The 22,157-nt window shown below is 35.1% G+C and overlaps 1 protein-coding gene across 1 annotated transcript; it reads left to right on the forward strand.

Annotated features, from left to right (window-relative positions):
- Positions 1-8,602: 8,602 nt before the first annotated feature.
- On the forward strand, positions 8,603-17,472 carry tspan35 (tetraspanin 35). The gene is made up of 8 exons (XM_046865447.1): positions 8,603-8,797; positions 11,785-11,861; positions 13,371-13,586; positions 15,355-15,429; positions 15,520-15,627; positions 15,872-15,997; positions 16,362-16,454; positions 16,609-17,472. Exons 2-8 carry the CDS (start codon positions 11,805-11,807, stop codon positions 16,666-16,668), a joined length of 735 nt encoding a protein of 244 aa, XP_046721403.1. The 5' UTR covers positions 8,603-8,797; positions 11,785-11,804; the 3' UTR covers positions 16,669-17,472.
- Positions 17,473-22,157: the final 4,685 nt, after the last annotated feature.

The following is a 22,157-nucleotide window of genomic DNA, read 5'->3' on the forward strand; positions in this document are numbered from 1 at the left end:
CAAATAACAGCAGCAGTAAACAATTACATTTTTGATCACTGTTGTGGTTTTTACCTGATGATTTGTACACCAGTGCATTTTTTATATATTTATTTTTATTTGCCTACTACAACAGTAACTTATCTGTTTTCAAACATGATTTACTGCAGTTTTACTACGTTCAAATGCTTGTTTTTAGTGTTCGTATATTTAGTTTATGCATATATAATTTAAAAATTTTAACAAAATTTATTACTTTTTTTAAGCATGGATGTCAACTTGCCATCTGCAAAATACAATCTAAATGTTGATTTACGGAAATTGCTTCACCTTGCATATTTAAATGCTTTTTGGGTTTTTGTGTTGTTTTTTTTGCAGAAAGAAACAACACAGCATGAATGAATTTGTTCAAAGAAGAAATCCCCCATGCACTCCTCAACAAGCAGCCATTATAAACTTTAAAATGTCTAAATTGAAAATAGTTAAACTCAATATGTGGCTTTTGTATTTTTTTAAAGTAAACTTTAATACATAAATTCCCTGACATTGAGTTTTACATAGTTATAATAAGCAAAACAACCGATTTAAAACAGTTTTTTTTAATCTAATTAATCAACGAATCATCCGATTAATCGATTATCAGAATAATCGTAAGTTGCAGCCCTAGTAAGCTCAGTCAATGAGTACATCCCACATACGCAAATTAACACTTTAAAATGTTCTGGATGGAGGATATACAAATATAGGGGACATTTACAAATGTCTCCAGTCTTGTATAGCATTATAGGAAGAGGCTCTGAGCTGTTACTCTTTCCAGTAAATGTTTTACAGAATATTAATTTGGGGCAGTGCCCATAATTTGGAAACCATTGTTTTGCAGAATACGTTGCACTTCTTTTAAATAGAGACCATTTCAACTGCTATTCGTTCATAAAAGGAAGTGACGTCTTTAGTGGACATTTCGGGTTAGCTAACGCTCACATTCATAACATTAGTGGGAGGTGGCTTATACACTGTGATATTGAGAGTTTGTTTATTGCTTGCTTTTAAAAATGTCAAAATTAAAACTAGGACCATGTTGTTTATGCTCTCTCAGACCTGGGACTAAATTGCTGTCGGAAATTAAAGCATTTAAATTTTCATAAAAACAAAACGCAACGTGACGGTTGGATACTGACTAGCAACTTAAATCTACTTTTAAAATCAACAACAAACAATGAATTTAAATTTAATATGAATTAGATATATTAAAAAAAAGACATGTTCGTATTGTACTGCACCTTCTTGTTTATACGTGACCACCCACAGGGCTCAGAAGGAGGATTCACACACTTTGTTTAACTGCAACAAGGGTCACATGAAATAAATATGAATGCAATAAGTTATAATGAAACACAACAAATAATTTTGTAAAGCATGTGGTTTTATACATTAGCTTTACTGTTCTTAACGTTCGTGGGTTCTCGGCTTTGTTCTGCCGATCGCAGAAGTACAAATACTTCGTTACTGTACTTAAGTTGATTTTTCTGGTATCAGTAATTAATTTCAGCTGTTTTTCGGACAACTTTTTACTTTCACTCATTAAATTTTTACACAAATATCTCTGCTTTCTACATCTTACATTTTTAAACCAGACGCGTTACTTTAGTTTTATTCTATTTGGTGAAATGTCAATATTTTATCTTCATTACATACCGTTTTTTCAGCCCAAGAATCTATTTACCGTCTTTGCACACCTTTTTCAATCTACCATTGGTGTATCATTTCCTGGTTGTCACACACCACAGACGTAGACTAGTTTACGAAGCTAACAATGCGCAATGTAGAAGGCTACAAGAAGTTTGAGTTTAACGAGGATGAGACAGAGGGAGATGGCGATCTACAGTAAACATGACTGAGAACAGAGACATTCCTGATCACATGATCATCATCTTTTCTCTGCTTGTGTTCTATATGGTGGATGTTCAGCCAGGATACATTCATTGGGTAACAAAATTGAAATTTGTTTTGTATTAATATATTACTGACAGAATTAACGTGTTGAAAGCGCATTAGGGCAAATTCATTTTACTGTACAAATTTTAATTAGCCCACGATTAATACAGCGCACATTTCTGTTTGACCATCTTTTATTTAAAAATTGAAATAAATAAATATAAAAGAGGCAAAATTAAAACCTTCAACACAACACATTTATTCACAATGTCCTTTCTTTTCTCAGATATAATAAATAAATAAACTTCATCGAAAATAATTTTTAATCAGTAAACATTTGTTTTACTGATGCGCCAAGTCTCAAATCAAGCACCAAAATCCGCCCCAAAATAACGCACCTAATAACGCCGAAACAAACTTACATTACTCGTCTTTTATTTTTTTATCATACACCGTGGAGCAATACATCATTAGAATCTGTAAAGGGTCTACTTTTATTACTCATAATAACAAAACACTGTGCTTTTGTAAAATAAAGAAAACAGACAGGGTGCGTGCTCTGCTGTCTCTGTCATCTCTCTTCACAAACAAATAAAACAACCTGAATCTCAGTGAATACTTGCCTCACAAACATAAATATATGAATGGGAAACTCAAAATGTCTAATTTTAAATAAACCAGTTCACACTGAAAATAAATATTCTCTGATAAAGTAATCTGTAGGAAAGTTAGAAGAGGTAAAGTTTCTCTGGTATCACTTAATCAACAGTCCATTTGGTGTCCTGGTGATTTCGAAATTGAAAACAAAATAATTACTTGAAAACATTTACAAGAATATTTTGTCTTGCTCTATGTTGATGATAATTTCACTAATAATAAACATACATTTGCATAAAGCATCCATATGTGTCCATGCTCATATTGATTAGAGTATTAATAACTTAGTTTAGAATTATTTAAAAAGTAGTAATTTAATCTAAGGTACATTTAGAACAGATAAAAATGTGCTTAAAAATGTAGTAATTGGATGTGTGAAGGATGTGTGTACTTACGCCACCTCTGGCCGATCGGTTTATTACCACTGCAGTTTGAACTCCTTGTCTCTCTCTCTCTCTCTCTCTCTCTCTCTCTCTCTCTCTCTCTCTCTCTCTCTCTTCACACTCACAACTCCCACACAGACTCTTTCTTTCCAATGATTCCAAATCACCGTGCTTGCGGTTTTATCTCTAGATCTTATTTGAAGTTGTTGTACGTCATTTATAGTCTTACATTTCACTCCCTTTAATTAAATGGAATTGAGTTAGCAATGTGATTTATTATTAGCATTGACATACTGTACAGACATACCCGGCCATGTAAAGTGCAATTCGCACTAATAACTTAATCGGTTACTATAGCAACGAACCAAACAGGGGACATTTACTAGCGTGTGGTGGCGTGTTTCCGACTTTTCTGCTAAGAAAACAGTAAATCCTTATTATTATCTATTTTTTAATTACATCTTACACACACATACACATACACACACACACACACACACACACACACACACACACACACACACACACACACACACATATATATATATATATATACACAGTACAGACCAAAAGTTTGGACACACCAGCTCAGAAGAGTTTTCTTTATTTTCATGACTATGAAAATTGTAGATTCACACTGAAGGCATCAAAACTATGAATTAACACGTGGAATTATATACATAACAAAGTGAACTGAAAATATGTCATATTGTAGGTTCTTCAAAGCAGGCATCAAGAGAATGCCAAGAGTGTGCAAAGCAGTAATCTAAGCAAAGGTGGCTACTTTGAAGAACCCACAATATGACATATTTTCAGTTGTTTCACACTTTTTGTTATGAATATAATTCCACATGTGTTAATTCATAGTTTTGATGCCTTCAGTGTGACTCTACAATTTTCATAGTCAAGAAAATAAAGAAAACTCTTTGAATGAGAAGGTGTGTCCAAACTTTTGGTCTGTACTATATATATATATATATATATATATATATATATATATATATATATAGAGAGAGAGAGAGAGAGAGAGAGAGAGAGAGAGAGAGATTTTTTTTTTTTTTTTAAATTGTTTATTTATTTATTTATTTGTTAATTCATTATTTACCTTTTCCATTTATTATAGTTGTTATGGGCTACTGTTGGCCGAAGGAGGAGAAGGAGAGGAGGAAGACGTCTACAGAGACGGCAGGGAAAGGAACAGTGCAGGAGAGTGGAGGTTCGGGTTGGTACTTTAAATGTTGGTACTATGACAGGTAAAGGGAGAGAGGTAGCTGATATGATGGAGAGGAGAAAGGTAGATATGCTGTGTGTTCAGGAGACCAAGTGGAAAGGGAGTAAGGCCAGGAACATTGGAGTTGGATTTCATGTTGTGGATGGAAAGAGAAATGGTGTAGGGGTGATTCTGAAGGAAGAGTACAGTAAGAGTGTAGTGGAGGTGAAGAGAGTTTCTGATAGGGTGATGATCGTGAAGGTGGAAGTTGAAGGGATGATGATAAATGTCATCAGTGCCTATGCTCCACAAGTTGGCTGTGAGATGGAGGAAAAGGAAAGATTCTGGAGTGAATTAGATGACGTGGTAGATGGTGTACCTAGGAAAGAACGATTGGTGATTGGGGCAGACTTTAATGGGCATGTAGGTGAAGGGAACAGAGGTGATGAGGAGGTGATGGGTAGGTATGGCCTTAAGGAGAGGAATGTGGAAGGGCAGATGGTGGTAGATTTTGCTAAAAGGATGGAAATGGCAGTGGTGAACACTTATTTTAAGAAGAAGGAGGATCATAGGGTGACGTATAAGAGTGGAGGAAGGTGCACACAGGTGGACTATTTGCTATGCAGGAGATGCAACCTGAAGGAGATTGGAGACTGTAAGGTGTTGGCAGGGGACAGTGTAGCTAGACAGCATCGGATGGTGGAATGTAGGATGGTTTTGGAGGCGAAGAAGAAGAGGAGGAGAGTGAGGACTGAAAGAAGAATAAGATGGTGGAAACTGAAGGAAGAAGAGTGTAGTGTGAGGTTCAGGGAAGAGGTCAGATAGAGGCTCGGTGGTGTTAAGGAGGTGTTGGATGATTGGGCAACTACTGCAGGAGTGATGAGGGAGGCAGCTAGAAAAGTACTTGGTGTGACATCTGGAAATAGAAAGCCAGACAAGGAGACGTGGTGGTGGAATGAGGAAGTGCAGGAGAGCATAAGGAGAAAGAGGTTGGCAAAACAGAATTGGGATCGACAGAGTGATGAGAAAAGTAGGCAGAAGTACAAGGAGATGCGGCAGCAGGTTAAGAGGGATGTGACGAAAGCCAAGGAAGAGGCATATGAGGAGCTGTATGAAAGGTTGGACACTAAGGAAGGAGAAAAGGATTTATACCAATTGGCCAGGCAGAGGGACCGAGCTGGGAAGGATGTACTGCAAGTTAGAGCAGTAAAGGATGGAGAGGGAAATGTGGAGATGTTTGGGAGAGATGGCAGTGGAGTTTTTGACCAGATTGTTTAACAGGATTTTGGAAGGTGAGAAGATGCATGAGGAATGGAGAAGAAGTGTGCTGGTACCGATCTTTAAGCATAAAGGAGATGTGCAGTCTTGCAGTAACTACAGGGGAATTAAGTTGATCAGTCACACCATGAAGTTATGGGAAAGAGTAGTGGAAGCCAGGCTGAGAGAAGAGGTGACCATCTGTAAGCAACAGTATGGTTTCATGCCGAGGAAGAGCACCACAGATGCCTTATTTGCTTTGAGAATGTTGATGGAGAAGTATAGAGAAGGACAGAAGGAATTGCATTGTGTATTTGTGGGTTTTGTTGGGAGTGACGAGGATGGACAAGATTAGAAATGAGTTTATTAGAGGGACAGCGCATGTAGGATGTTTTGGTGACAAGGTGAGGGAGGCGAGATTGAGATGGTTTGGACATGTGCAGAGGAGGGACATGAATTATATTGGTAGGAGAATGCTGAGGATGGAGCCACCAGGTAGGAGGAAAAGAGGAAGGCCAAGGAGGAGGTTCATGGATGTGGTTAAGGAAGACATGCAGGTAGTTGGTGTAAAAGAGGCAGATGTAGAGGACAGGGTGGTATGGAGACGGATGATCCGCTGTGGCGACCCCTAATGGGAGCAGCCGAAAGAAGAAGAAGAAGAAGAAGAAGAAGAATTGTTTATTTATTTATTAATTTTTTATCATTTTTAGGATGTAAACAAAAAAACACAGCGTATATGATACTGCAGCAGCATGTCTGGCCCTAAAACGTTTCCGGCCGTAGCATTTTTTTAAATAACAAAGCTGTCAAAACAAAATGACTAACGCATACTTTTTAAGCTGAGTTGAAACAGTATATATAATATTGTATTATAATGGAATCATACAATATCTCCATGTTTAAACTCTGTGTAAGTTGTTGAGATTCACTAGGGGTGCCATAACTGTGTAGCATTCGGACTACATTTAGCTATTCTTTTTACGTTGTTAAATAAGGGGAATCCAAGAATCACACATATCCAAGTGAATTGTTGGTCTCTGTAGGTCTTTTATTGCACTGCTGACTTACGGTGAATTAATGTGGGGGTCAGTCAGTGAGATTACATTTGCTTTATTATAATTTATCTCTTTTTTCTTTAGGAACCAGTGTTTTTTTCTCAATATGCTTCTTTGTAGAATTAGTTTTTACATTAACCAATATGCTTTTAAACAGATATATTCAACCTTCAGTGTTGGCTTCTAGCTTTCGGGTAATTTTTTTTTCTCCCTCAGTATTTCTTTTCATGTTGATCAAAAATACTTTGGTACCATATTAGTTTTCAGTCCTACATACACTTAGATGAGCATTTCATTAGGTGTAAATGCACTAATGGGTTGTCCCATAAAAATGTTAATGTATTTACATATAAAGTTTACTGCCCTTTCTCAATGTTCTCGAATTGGAAAGAAGGAAGTGTTTGGAACCTCACTTACCTGCTTAATGTTCTGAATAGACTGCTATTGTTATCCTTACAAGGAAGTGACTGGATTACAGTACATTAGTTTTTAGGGAAATCAGTTACTATTACATTTCTCATTCCTTTTTTTTTTTTTATGACCGAAACCATATAATTTAAATTGACAATCATTATGTTCAACGAGAAATAACAGCACTATAATTCTGGTGTGTTTTTTTTCTGAAAAAGTTCATTATGATATGTTTTATTTTACTTAAGTTGAGTGGAAAGTATAATACTGTAAATGATGACAGCTTATTCTGGGGAAATTCTTTTCTACAGTAGCTTAAGCTCTTACAGAGAGCTTGAATATTTGTTACGCCAAATAAAGCATATCCCCAGACTGTGTGTGGGTGTGCAAATTATTATAGTCTAGAATTTGCATGAATTCAAACATATATCCGATGATTCTTGAAAGGTTCGAGACTGAATGAACATAACATTATGCTGTCTTAATTTTATATCAGGGATTTGAAATATTTAATTTTATGCTCCAAAATAGTCCATTTAGTTCACTAGGTTGTTTCCCTTTTGTTTTTTTTTTGGTTCTATTAACTTGTGAAAGACTTACAGTTTGCCACTCCCCCAGATTAAATTATTCTTTTGTTAGTGTATTTAATGTGGAATAACAAAAGATCTGGCTAGTAGATTTAGGCTTGTTTTGTTGACCAGTGGTTATAGAACCTCTTTGTGGGTTTTATCAAAGTGAAACCAGACTTTCAAGTTGTGGGCTTGGCTGCCATGTTAAACCCTGGGTAAACCATTTGTAGAAAAAAAATATGATGAAAGTTGCAGGATTATAATGCTTTTTTCTATACATACTTTAATGTGAATCATCCTGTTTTGCCCAGGCACATTGAACAGTATGTTGTACTGTATGTACAAATCAGATACAAATAACGGCACTTGTTTTAATGACCAATGTAAGTCCTTTGCCCTTATCTGATTCCTCACTGCTGTTAGATAGGCATTGAAACAGTATCTACAGAACATCTACAGAAGTCCTGTTGATTCATGCATTTATTCAATCACTAAATTGTAAGAAAACAGTGAAGGCTATTAACACTGTTGAGTGATTCAGTTAATGTTTATATCAAACATAAGAATGGGGAAATTCTGGTCTTAGTGACTTTGACCTCAGTGCCTGACATGCTGGTTCGGTTTGGCTGATTCAGAAACTGCTGAACTCTTGAGGTTTTCATGCATGACAGTCTCTAGAGTGTACACAGAAAGGTGTACACACAAATATCCAGTGAGCAAACGGATGAGAGAGGATAGACTGGTTCAACTGACACTGACTCAACACTGTGTTAAGCCGAAAAACATCTCAAATTGTGCAACATTTTGAACCACAAGATTGAATGTCTTCAGCCGCAGAAGATTATATTTATAACAGTTCTGTCACTCAAGAACAGGAATCTGAGGCTACTGTACCAATGTGTTTCTTTTTCTTTCTGTACCGAATGAATAGTGGTCACATGTCCTGATATGATGATATCATACTGTTTAGTTTAGCGTTATTTCCCAAAATCCTTTTCCGAACCAGTAAACACGAGTCATGTGTTGTGTATACTTGCAAGACTGTTCATTGTCATGGCCACCACTGCGATGCAAACCCTCCTTTCTCAGGTGGGACTTTCTCCACAGGGAACAAAGAACCGTCATTCCCACTCTTTCATCTCTTTTCTCCTCCCTTCCTCCCTCCCTACCTCTCTGTGGCAATTGTAAACTTGCTGCAGTTGAGCCAGAGTGATACGGGCAGAAGTGTAGCATAGACTAATTGGTGCTGTGCATTTCTTTTAGCTCAGTTTTCTGTGGACTCTCATAAACACAGCTTCCTGTAATCTTAGTCTCTTTTCAATCTCTAAGTCTTCAATAAAGGTAAGAGTCTTTATCTTTTGCTCTGTATTACATGATTGTTCCTGGAGCAGGTTTATTCATCAAACACAAAATACCACCAAATAGACAGCGTATCATTGTTTTACATTTGAAGCATATGTAGATACTGATTTGTATTTATTTTGATGTTGTTTCAGATTTGTTTATTCTTTAATTATATATAATAGAGGTGTCTTTAACAAACCTTTAAAATTGCAATTATGTAATTGGCTTGGCGTTTTCATTTCTGGGGTCTCAAGGGTTCTCCACCAGTTTAGCCATCTCCAGGAAACGTCCGTCACCAGGTGTGACAAGAACTTCCAGCTCACTGCTCATCAGAATTAAAGAGCCAAAGAAAGTCACATAAACTTAAATGAAGACAGGAGAGCCTCATTAGCATGTCTTGTCAGTGATTGTTGTATAATGGTTCTATTGCAATTATGCATCAAGAGCTTGATTTTTAAAAGACAGCTGAACCTGTATGTCTGCTTCTAATGTTTGCGTATACAAAGCATGAGCATTTTTGATCTCATCAGGTTACTCACTAATTCAAATGTCTATGTAAAACTCCAGCAGCCATCATGATGTATACAAAGCAAATCAAATGATGTTTGTTGATGAAGCAAAACTCCAGTTCCTAGTTTTTGTTTTTACTTCTTCAGTCTGGTCACATGTGACTGGGTAATTAATCAATCACTGAAGTAACTCATGAGGTGGTCAAGTATGATGCGGTTACGGACTGTGGGCACTTGTAGTTTCCTTCTTTTTATGCATACAGACGTGCAAGTAATAGGAGATATTATGGAGATTGAAAAGAAATAAGTGCTTCTGCAATTAAAAGCTCCTGAGATTTCAGTGTTTGCCCTGATTAACCTAACACTAGATAAATATTGACATAACCAAAGAAAGCCTGTGTAATTTGTGCTTTATTTTATGAAGGGAAGTACAAATAAATGTATTGTTTTGCATCTGACATTTTAGCTTTGACACGCAAAATTTATTTAAATGCAAGACTTTTATGACTTAAACAGATGCTAATAATCGATATCCGAGACAGTATAATGAAGCTGATCATAACTGCTGATTACCACGAAGGTGACAATTTTGGTCTGAATTTTAGGAAATCTAACTCTCTATAACTCAGCTGTCTCTTGGCTCTCGGGTCGCAATTTTTCATGGTTCCCATGGTCCCAACACAAAAGCAAACATGTTAAATAGAATGTAAAAATGAATCCATTTTCAAACATATATAGTGACCTCATATAAGTATAGAAAACATACAGTATAAGACATGATATAGGCTAATAATATTACAGTAGTCGTTTTCATTATATGCACTGGCAGTTTGCATGATTGCAATGCGTCTGGAGCAGCTGGTAGAAATTTTAATTCAAGTTCCTGGTTCAGGTTACTTTAAAACCACAATTTGCATGATGAATGGAAAACCACATGCCTTGACATCAAACAAGGCAGAGTAGCCTGATGTTTTTAGGGTTTTAGTGTACTTTGGACGTGTAAAAATGTCTAGATTCAAAATATTTACCCTTAAGTGTAAGTACATGATGCAAAAAGTAACCTTATCTTGAAAATAATGCTATTTCGATTTGAAAGTATATTTAAAATACATGACTTAAAAACATGAAATATCCAAATCATGCTGTTCCCCTGATAAACACGGATATAATTGCATTTATTAATAGATATTAATTCTACATTTGCTTGTCTGGCTTTTTTCTTTTACCCGCAAGGCACAAGATGGAGTCCATTTTAGTTTGTCCAGACACCATCTGCCTGAGCACAGGCTGATAGACTGTGTTATAGATCATTTGTTTACCAACTTTTTTAATCACACCACTTCATAAATATGTAAATGTAACAATTATTCATTAATAAATTAATTACTTGTTCTGTTCTAATAGTCTGTATGTGTATCTTCTTTAAAAATAAGTTTACTCTTAGTATTAACCTTAGTATCAATTCAGAAATGCTTTTATAAACAAACCAGACTAGGCGGATTTTATTTAATCTGAAGTGGCAGTGTAATTCTTCTAAATGTTTCTGTAATTATTATGTAGTTATCTTTTATTTATTGGTCACTTTGGACATCTTTGTAGTGGCATAACAGAGCAGCGCCATATAACAGAACGTTTGTTCTGTTCTGAAGCTAACGTTGGTAACTTAAAGAAAAAAAAAAAGGCCCTCTCGAGTTGCATTATCATATGTACACACATTAATGACTTATGCATTCCTTTAGATTTAGTGTATGTGGTTATTGTGTTAAGAAATGCACCATTATGCAAATTAGCAACCACATGGTACTATATAAACCTGCACTGTCATGTATGTTGTTGGGGATTTGTTTCCTTGTTTTCTGATATTTGACACTGTTTACAAATGGATCATAATATGGGTAAGATAGAATTAATTTTGTTCCTCTTTCCTATAATCTTTATGTCATTTACTCGTTGGGAACAAGAAGGAAACATTTTTTTTATTATTATTATTACAGAAAAACTATTTCTGTAATACATTCCACTAAAAGGGTGAACACTGATTACATGAGTTGATTGCCACAATCCCTTTTCACTGTGACCCCATGTCACTCCTGCTCTTTCCATGACATCATGTTCTTCAATGTTCACACAATAAGTACAGTAATTGCTTTCAGGGTTGACAAATCTTTTGGTGTGGCTGGAATAGTTACATTTGCATTGCTGTTGTCTGTCTGGATGTGATAAATCATTTAATTAACTATATAATTCGCAATAATTAGCGGCCTTGCTAAAAAAATTAAGAATCTCATCCTATTTAATAAAACAGTTAACATGGAATAAATTGTAGCATATGTGTTGCACTGACCAATTTTACACTATCAGATTAAATTCTTATTAATCCTTTGGACCTCAGAACACATGGACCAATAGAATTCATTTAGTTGAGGACTGACTTGATTTGTAGCTTAATCCTGTCTTTATGTTTGTTTGTTTCAGGTATACCAGACATTGTGAAGATGGCCTGCTTTAGATTTTTGAAAACGATGATGTTTATTTTCAATGGAATCATCTTTGTAAGTATAATGGATATAATAATTAATGGTAGAACCTTTTTTAAGTATCTTAGTGAAGGCCCTGTGCTAATAAAAAGGGTGCTGGATTTTGTTTCGATTACAGATATGGTTGGATAAACATATCTGCTATATGCAATTAAATGTGTAGTCTGCTTTGAAACTCAGTATCTAAATAAATATAGCCCCCTTCCAATTTTTATCCATAGCCCAGTCCTTTACAAAGCACCCATGTAATATGCCTAAGCTAAAATGTCTGATTGGCACTTTTTGAACTAGCAGGGTAACAGGTAGGTAGAGGTGCCCACTTGGTCTGACTTGATGTTAAAATGGCCTCATTTGTGTTTTTTTGGGGGTTTTTTTTATTATTACAGCCCGGCTGTCCAAAGTCATGTTTAGTCATGATATGTAGTCATGTCTACAGACAAAATGCTAACAGACAAAAGATTAACAGCTTTCATTGTACTGAAATTTATCCACGGGCATAGGAAGCGGAAGATGTTATTTCTGTTTGTCATTAACATGGAATGATTATCATTTTTGCACTTGCACATATAACATTTTTGAACCTTTAAGGCAACATTGAACTGAATTCACAAACAAGGATTCCTATTGTTAAAGAATTGTGTAAGGGTTTTAATGGTTAGAATTGTTTCACCACACAAATTATTAACCAAAGTAACTATCTGCACTGTCATTCATGTTTTTAGGAATTAGTTTCTTTTTTTTTATTTTTTTACCTTTTATTCACACATGCAATAGATCAGACCTCTATTTAAGTTAAGATAAGGGTGATGTTCTCCTTTTTTTATTTGAAAACGCATTTATAATGTACACATAACTATGTAACTCCTCAACCAAAACAAAACTTAAATAACATGATAACAAAACGTATAACTTATAACAGAAAATAACTATAACTATACTATAACTGTACTATAACTTTCCCATGTGTCCAACAACAAATTGCAAAGAATTAAAGTACAGAAGAAATTGTTGTCATCTACTGGTAAATTGTCCAAGGTTACTAACTCTAATAGAATATCTTGTTTTTTTCTAATTAAAAAAACAACATATTGTCTTTAAGCCACTGAGATGTAGTTGGTGGTCTGTTGGTGGTCTATATCTAATTGCTTTTTGTTGTACTCCCAACAGCACCCCAGTGTTGTAAAAATATATTTCACTAAATTAAAATACAAAAAGTGCCTTAATTGCACTTAATCAATTTTCTAACAAAGTTGCACATTTTGTATTTACTTCAACTACCCGTAAATTAGCCATTAAAATGTGTTCACAGTGTACATATGACATTCCTGTGTGGATTTTGTGTGGATTTGGTAAACAACATACATAAAAATTGTCTAGATGCCACACATAGTGTAGAGTGCAGACATAAAGAGCCAGCTGATATATCAGTTATGTGCATTTTAATAAAAGAACAAAAATCTGTTCTAGCGTTCTTTATTCGTGTACTCATTTCTCTCTTTGTACTTCTTTCTCCCTCCTCCACAGTTGGCCGGAGCAGGTATCTTGGCTGTAGGTATCTGGGTGAAGGTAGATAAATACTCAATCATGAGCACTCTACAAGTCCTGCCTGGGGCTCCACCTGAGCTGAAGCAGGTTCTGAATGTAGGTTACCTGCTGATTGCTGTGGGAAGCGTGCTGCTGCTGCTTGGCTTTCTGGGCTGCTGTGGCGCTGTTCGCGAGAGCCGGTGTATGCTGCTTACAGTAAGTCTGCTGCCTCAGCTACAGGGTTGGATGTGTGGACTTTATTATAATTCTAAAAACATAGTGCTTCTCTCCGATCTGAAGAGAATTAAATGAAGCTAGTGAAAACTCTTAAAAACTATGAAGTACTGAACCACTTTTCTCTATCATGAAGTAATTAGGAAACTTATAATCTTTGAGGAACATTTTTATTTTCTACTAGTTGTACAGTATTATTACTAATAATACAGCACTAATACAGCACTATTAATAGTGTCCTTACCAGCTAGGGTCGGGCTTTTAATCTGTGTTTGTTTATATTCAAGCATGAAACTACACAATACAGTTTACATTCAGTCACACAGAAAGTTAATTTTAAACATGTAATGGCAAAGATCCTACCTTTCAACTCTGTAAAAGTGTGACGTAAAGTTTTGTCCCTTTTCTGCAGATGATATTACATTACGTTCTTTTAACACAGACTTTAATCCATACAAATGGTTAGCTTTGTTCCTAGAGCAAAATTAAACAGTGACCGAAAGTACTAGAAAGGATAATAATATAGAATTAAGAGTACAAATACAATTAGATTAAGAGTTTATAAAAGTTCAAGCAGTGGTGATACTGGTAGAACAGATACCTTGTTAAGTACAAGTATTGCTAACAAATAAATATTAATAAAAATTACCATTAATTAAAAGTATTTTTGTCATTTGTGAGGTGTTAAAATTATTTTGATTATTTCTTTTTTATTACTAGCTCATGTGTAGTATTGAAACAACTAATCTGAAAACGTATACCTAACCACATTAGCAATGCTAAAGTAAAAGACAGCCTGATTTATATAACAGTATACAATATATTAAAAGTGCATAAAGAATTGCTATCATGGATCATTAGCTGGCTAGCTAGCTTACTTGCTAGGAAATTATGCTGGAATTTCCCTAGTTTGCTAATTTTGTTAGCTTGATAAATCATATATGTTTCTTACTACTTAGTTTTCTTACAAAGATGTTTTTACACATTATCCTGTAAGCTGTAAGCATCCACTGTGATCTGTAGCAGCATCTAATATATTTAACAAAGCAGTCAATAATTACTAGTTCAGTGTTTAAGGCTCTGGGTTACTGATCGGAAGGTCGGGGGGGGTCAAGCCCCAGTATCACCTAACATCATTGGGATATGCGAAAAATGAATTTTACTGTGCTGTAAAGTACCTGCACAAGTATAAAGCACCTTTCTTTTTTCTTTTACTTTCATTAGTGACATATATGTTTGATGCATAGCTTTAATAATGTAAAGCACCCATGGATCTTTATAGCTAGTCTAGCTTACACAGATTACCTGTTGGATGTTATATGACCTTTGAAATGTCATGAGATTCAGCTCACAATATTTGCAGGTCATTATTGCCCAGTTCCCATTCATTTTAAACTAAAGAAACTTAATAGATTGGATCAGGGTTGCTCAGGTGTCTTCACTGTCAAACATTGTTGCTGCTGAATTAACATTTGTCACCTAAAATGTAAAGTGGGAAAAAATTTATTTTGATTGAGTCTAAAAATGTAATTATTTTAATTAACTGAATTGGCGCTGCACCAAAGGGTTGTCCAGGAATGCTGAAGCTTAAACTGAGTTAACCAACTAAATATATATTCTTTGGGGTCACAGAATTCACATCAAATAAATTCACCAGTCAGATAGATATTTTATCACATGTGAGTGTATGGTGCCCTCGTTTTGCTTTATTTACCAACCATGTTTGTTTGCCTGCTCTTTCTCCCCTCAGTTCTTTGTCATTATCCTGATAGTCTTCATTGCTGAGGTTGCTGGAGCAATTGTGATTTTGGTTTTCAAGGGACTCGTAAGTAACACAAAGAACATTTACTGATGCAATGAGCTGCTTTAAACCACCTGTTGCTAAATGATATCTGTTGCACATTCTGTCTCTCAGATACAAAATCTGGTAAATCAAGTGGGATCCACTATAGTGGACAGCATTCGAAAAGACTACGGTGCTAATCCAGATGTTACAGGACTCTGGAACGCTACTATGGACTTGGTTGGTAAATTTAGTCATAAACTATAGACAATCTTGATGCCATTTTTGTTTGTATAACATGTGCTGCTAAAACTTAAAGACATATTTTTGGTAAAGAAAACCTTGCCTGCTGTATTTACAATCTAAGAGTAGTTACGTTGTATTTTTGTGAGTAATCTCTGTTAGTCCTGCTTATAATAAGAGAATTTAAATGCTAATATCTATGCCTTGTGCTTAACACACCCCTCTCTCTTTGTTTTCTTAGCTAAATTGCTGTGGATTCAACAACTATACAGATTTCACAGGTTCTCCTTACGTCCAAAACAACAATCTGTATCCAAGCCAGTGCTGTCTGGTTCAACCCTGTAGACAGTTTAATGCTACAGTTGCGGTAAATCCTATAGATCTTTGTTTATTTCAGTGAGCAGGGACAGTCTACAAGTCCACAAAATGACCAAATAAAACATGGACTAGTTAGCTAGTGTGAGAGTGTGTTGTGATTTGTTTTAAGCATTGTCATATATATATATATATATATATATATATATATATATATATATATATATATATATATATATATATACATTTTTACAACTCAATAATGACAAAAAAATGCATTTCACAAATTTGTTACGACTTCTTTCTAGAATGTGAAAATATAATTCAGTATAATTCTAGAATGTGATAACTATCTCAGCCTTGCTTTTGTCTGTTTTCTGTTTATATGATTTTGGTTTTTTCTTTTTCTTTTACAGAATGTTATTGGATGTTACCCTGTACTGATAAAATTTGTTGACTCAAATACAGTCATCATCATAGCTGTTGCCTTGGGCATCGCAGCACTTGAGGTAATTTGGCCACTCCCCTGTCTTTGCCTAGTACTCAACAATGCAAGAATTCTTGCTTCAAAATTTGGTGTAAAGAGGGTTATGGTTTATAGATCATATTATTGTAAGATTTTGTCATTTCTCAAAAATAATTTCTTTCTCTTTTTTCTTTAAGCTCTTTGCCATGGCTGTCTCCATGACCTTGTATTGCCAAATAAAATCTGCAGAAGCTTGAAACCTGACACAATAGAACATCTGTGCTTTACCTTTACAAAATATTGACTAAAAAGCATTTTAACATAAATGATAAAAAAAAAAATTAAACTGTGTTTATTTTTAATACTTGAACATTTGACATGTGCGCAATAATATAATAACATCCTCTCTCCCGTAAGTGATTCATTGTGAGTAATGTTTAATTTTATTGTTTAGTTGAGATGATTTAATGACTATTCGCAAAACATTAAATTCTAAATAGTCTTTTAATTAAATTTTTTTTGCAGTTGACGTATCAAGAATATTATTGCAATAAATATTATAGAAACTATATATTTGTGATTTATCTTCCTTAGAAATGCACCTTTACAAAACTGATCTTTGTAAATAAATAGAAAAAAAGAAGCTATGAACCTTTAAATTAAGTGAATATGTATAGTATGTTTTATGTCAATATGAAATTTTGAAAGAAATATTGAAAATATGAAGGATTTTATTTTTCATATGTATATATGCATTTTTTTCTTTCTCTGAATTCTGAAGTCTACTAATAAGTGCAGAAATTCATATCTTATTAAATAATTCAGTAAATGGTGCATAATTGTTATAATTCTTTTAATAAGAACCTTTAAAGTTGCAGTTTATTTACTGTTGTTTATTTTGAAGTATATTATTCAGTACTGTGGATTTTCACCTACTGTAAAAAACTACACAGGAAATGTCCAGTTTGGACTTATATACATAATAATAATACTGTTGCATTATTTGATTTATTTTTTCACACAACTATGAAATCATTAAACCACTTTTATTATTTAATACACCTGTTTTTATTTTGTTTGTTATTTCTCATTTATATGTCGTTCTTCCCAAAACTGTTCTCGAAAAGGTTGAAGCACACTATTGTGTAGAATGTCTTTGTATTCTGTAGCATTAAGAATTGTCTTTAGTGAAACTAAATAACCCAAAGAGATACACCAAAAGTGGGACTAAATCTGCAACTGAACTGGATATTCAGGAAGCACATATGGGCGTTAGAGGTCAGTTGGCAACATTTTGGCCTGTCTTGCACAAAATAAAATGTAGTCAAATAAATGTTCATTAGATCAGGATTAATTCCTTCAAGTGACACCAAACATGGAGCAGTCAGCTATATTATCATTATCGACAGGGTCAAGTTTCACAATAGCACCACAGCACAATGTTCGTCATACATTGGTAGAATAAGCAGCACACTAAACACTCTTCCACTTATGATGATCTTAATACACGGGTATACAAAAAGAATGAACCGATATCATGACGCATTGCTTCAGTTCTCAAGCATCGTCATGGAATGAGTCAGAGACCATTTAAAAGAGGAGTAATCTAAGTTGATTGTGAGTATAATACTTATGACTTGGCTGGATTTTTTTATTACTTTTCCTTAATAAAATATTGCATAATGAAATCGTAAACATTTTTTTAATAACCCTGTATTGTGATGCATTTAGAAAAAATAGCTGAATTCATTTACATATTAATAGATATTTTTGAATGCTGCTCTGCTGCACTCCAGTTTGTACTGCTATGTATGTTGTTAAATGCAAAAAATAAAAATTGTCAATGTCAAAATTTTTGTGATAGCCAATTAAATAATATCAGAAAAACTGGATACAAGGACACAAGATGCAGAGCATGGAGAGAAAAGGTCTGTGAGTTTTTGTTTTATAGCAATTTTAAGCACTACAATTTTTGGCATGCAAGCCAACTAAAATATGAGCAAATCAACTTGAAAGTAAAAATAAACTGCAATGTAGCTCAGCTGGATCATGGCAGGTAACGTCAACTCCATCTCTCTAACATCTTCTAGGCATTGTGCAGCCTACTGAGGAGGAAAAGTAGAACATGCATACAGGAGTAGACCCTCATGCTTTACATGCTCACACATTTGATTCACAGCTGGGACTCAACACGCCTCCTACTTCCTAAAAACCATATATATATGAGTTAGGCAGAGTTATTGGCACTGGACAGGCTGGTTTATGTATTTCAGAAACTGCTGACTCCAGGGGTTTTTACACACAGCACTCTAAAGTTTACAAAGAATGTGTAAAAAATTATTGAGTAACAACAGTAGCGTGGGTAGAATGCTTTGTTGGAAAGATAGTTTAGAAAAAAATAGCCTGATTAATTGAAGCTAACAGATAAAATAGAAATAAAATAGCCACTCTTTTTACTACTGTGAGCAGAAAATTTCAGAATGTTGAACACATCTAAATGTCTGCTCTAGAGATCTCACTGATACAGGGAACACTGTCTATTTTATGTAAAACTTTTAAAAGGTAACTTTTTGATTTGTAGATATTAGGGCTGCCAAAATTAATGCAAATTTATTTAAATGGCACTAATTGAAAATATAAATAAATACATTTAAAAGAGGCAAAATTAAAACAACATGGATGTATTCATGATGTCCTATACACATATATATATAAAAATCAAACTCCACCGAAAAATAATTTTTTATCTTTAAATATTTGTTTTACTGATGCGCCAAAGTCTCAAATCAAGCACCAAAATCTGTCATGATGCACACATCCGGCAATTAAAACCGTCCGTGTGGTAACATAGCAAAAGTTCCGTTTGGTGTCCTGGTGATTTACGTAATTTAAAATACTATAATTACTATAAAACTTTTACAAGAATATTTTGTATTCATGCTCTATGTTGATTAAGTTTCACTAATAATAAACATACATTTGCATAAAGAATCCATATTTGTCTATGCCCATTTGGATTAGAGTATTAAAAAACTTGAAAAGTATTAATTTAAAGTACATTTAGAACAGATAAAGATGTGTGATTAAGTTGCGATTAATTGTGAGTTTACTCATGACAGTCATGCGATTATTAAAATTTTATATTTGAATTGATTGACAGCCTTAGTAGATATGTATGTTTCAGGAATTGACTTTTATGCTTACCTACAACTTGATAAGAGACTGGATATAGGTGTGGATGTGTTGCATAGTGACCAAAAAATATTTTGTGTGCTTTCTTTCTTCAACAAGAAGCAGCTGCCTTTCAAATTATGGTTAGTTTCATAAAATCTTATTTTAGTTGATCTTGTTTGTAAAAAAAAAAACCATAAAGAACCATTAGACTTCCAATAAAATACTACTTGTGTACCAGTGCTGCCACCTCCTGGCAGAATTACAGCATACAGTAGGGCAATAGGACATAATGTTATTTAAAGGGAGGAAAATATAGTAGACATTGTGCCAGCAGAAAGTATAAATAACTGTCCTCTGAATATAAAACTGTCTTTAATTAGGTAAAATGTAATATTCCGCAGTTTCAGAAATACACAAACCAGTCCAACTGGCACCAATAACCATGCCACATTTTTTTTCCAGGCTTCTTTCGCTACCTTTGCTCATTCATCACTAAATTTGGCATGCAACATCAAGAGACCAGTATTTTGTGATATGAATTGGAAGTGACAGTATAGCCTTGTTCTATAGGACGAATAATTCCCATTTTTCCGAAAGGTGGCGCTAAAGCCATCAAGACCTTTTGCCCTTTCCCATTAGCCTGTGTACTATAGCCATGTCGTTCCAAATGTCCTATTTTTATGTTATTAATAGTTTCAATCTCTTCTTATATACACCGATTAGGCATGACATTATAACATTATAACATTATGACCGGTGAGTAAATAACAGTGATTATCTCTTCATCATGGCACCTGTTAGTGGATGTGATATATTAGGCAGTAAGTGAACATTTTGTCCTCAAAGTTGGTGTTAAAACCAGGTAAAATAGGCAAGCGTAAGATTTGAGCGAGTTTGACAAGGGCCAAATTTGATGTCTAGACAACTGGGTCAGAGCTCTTGGTGGGTGTTCCCGGACTGCGGTAGTCAGTATCTATCAAAAGTGGAACAGTGGTGAATTGGTGACAGGGTCAGGGGCGGCCAAGTTTTACTGATGCACGAGAACTGTTCTGGCAGCAAAAGGGGACCAACACAATATCAGGCAGGTGGTCATAATATATATAGCATATTCTCCTCCTCCTTCTCCTGCCACAGCCAAATTACACAAGCTGGGATTTTTCCAGATCTGGTCAGTGGGTTAAGGCTGGTGATTTGCAGCACCCTGTCCCAGCCACCCATATGTACCACTAGGCACAGGACTTCACCCCCATGCCAGTCATTCTGCCTGGCCAGGTCATAAGACTGTTTCCATTCTAGTAATAGAACTGTTTGCATTTGGAAATTATGTTTAAATGCTATTATTGAATTTGAACTATAATAAATTCAGTGGAAAGCCTAGAAATTTAAGTATTACATTCTTAATAAAAGTGCTTTCACATGTAACACTCCTCAAAACTAAATATACAGACGTTTTAATAGTGTCAAATGTTTTGTAAAATTATATTTTACAATTTTGGTCACCATTAGGTAAACCATTTCTGAAATGAACTTCCCTCAAGCATTATAGTTCAAATGTATTATGTGTCTGATATTTCAGATGCATTTAAATCCACCTCCTCTAGCAATTCTTGACAAAAATGTTGACCTAACAATAGATACAGCAAAATCCAAGAAGAACTCCTGGAGAAGAACTGCCAGATGTGGGAGCAACAGGGGAAGGGAAACTGGGCCACACTGAATTGGCTCAAAGCTATGGGCTCCTCAGGAAATTTTTTGAGAAGGGGGCTCTTAACCAAGATAGAACCATCTGCCACCCACCCTGCCCCACTGAGGGCGTCATGCCGCCTCGTTGCTTGGCTGAGTATGTCCCTCTACCTCATACCCCATCGAGAATGCCATTAGAGATTCACTCCCTCTTCCGGCACCATCACAGACATCACCAAGCCACACAGCTATGCTTTGAAAGTTCATAGAGAATGTTGTTTTCCCTCTGGCTCTGCCTTGGATTGCACAGTGGCCCAAGCCACTGCTCTGTGTTGGATTTTAAAATATGCCATAGCCATGGAAGACGTCTGGTCTCTGGCTGGCTATGCTCTCTATGATCTCTGTCAGCCCAAGTGTCTTTGTCAACTAAAAAATATCTTGCCAGGACAGCCTTTGAAAATATTCGGTTCTGTCATGGTAGCACCAAAGGGCAGATAAATACACTACCCATTAGCCTCAGATTGTCATGCCTTAATACTCACTTTCACATGTAGTGCCACTTTTTAACTTTCAGTCATTGATGTATCCCAGTGTCCCAGTGTCAAGCTTTTGTTATTGTCTATTATAGTTTTTTTGTAATTGAGAGAAAGTGCTTGGACCCCTTAACTGCTGCTTACTACAGTTACATTTTACAAGCTCTCTTGTGAGTTTCCAAGTTTTCCTAAACCTAAGAGATAGCAGCTCGGAAAATGTTGTCAGGTGGACTCCAGTCTAGTCACTAAAGTGATCTAGTTGACAGCATAAATGCAGGAACAACAGCATCAAGTTTTTATGAGTCTGAAGCAGAGGCAAAATGAGATCCTTGCAAAAGCCATGAATGAACAAACTA

Source organism: Silurus meridionalis, chromosome 14, assembly GCF_014805685.1.
Source record: "Silurus meridionalis isolate SWU-2019-XX chromosome 14, ASM1480568v1, whole genome shotgun sequence".
NCBI classification, from domain to species: domain Eukaryota; kingdom Metazoa; phylum Chordata; class Actinopteri; order Siluriformes; family Siluridae; genus Silurus; species Silurus meridionalis.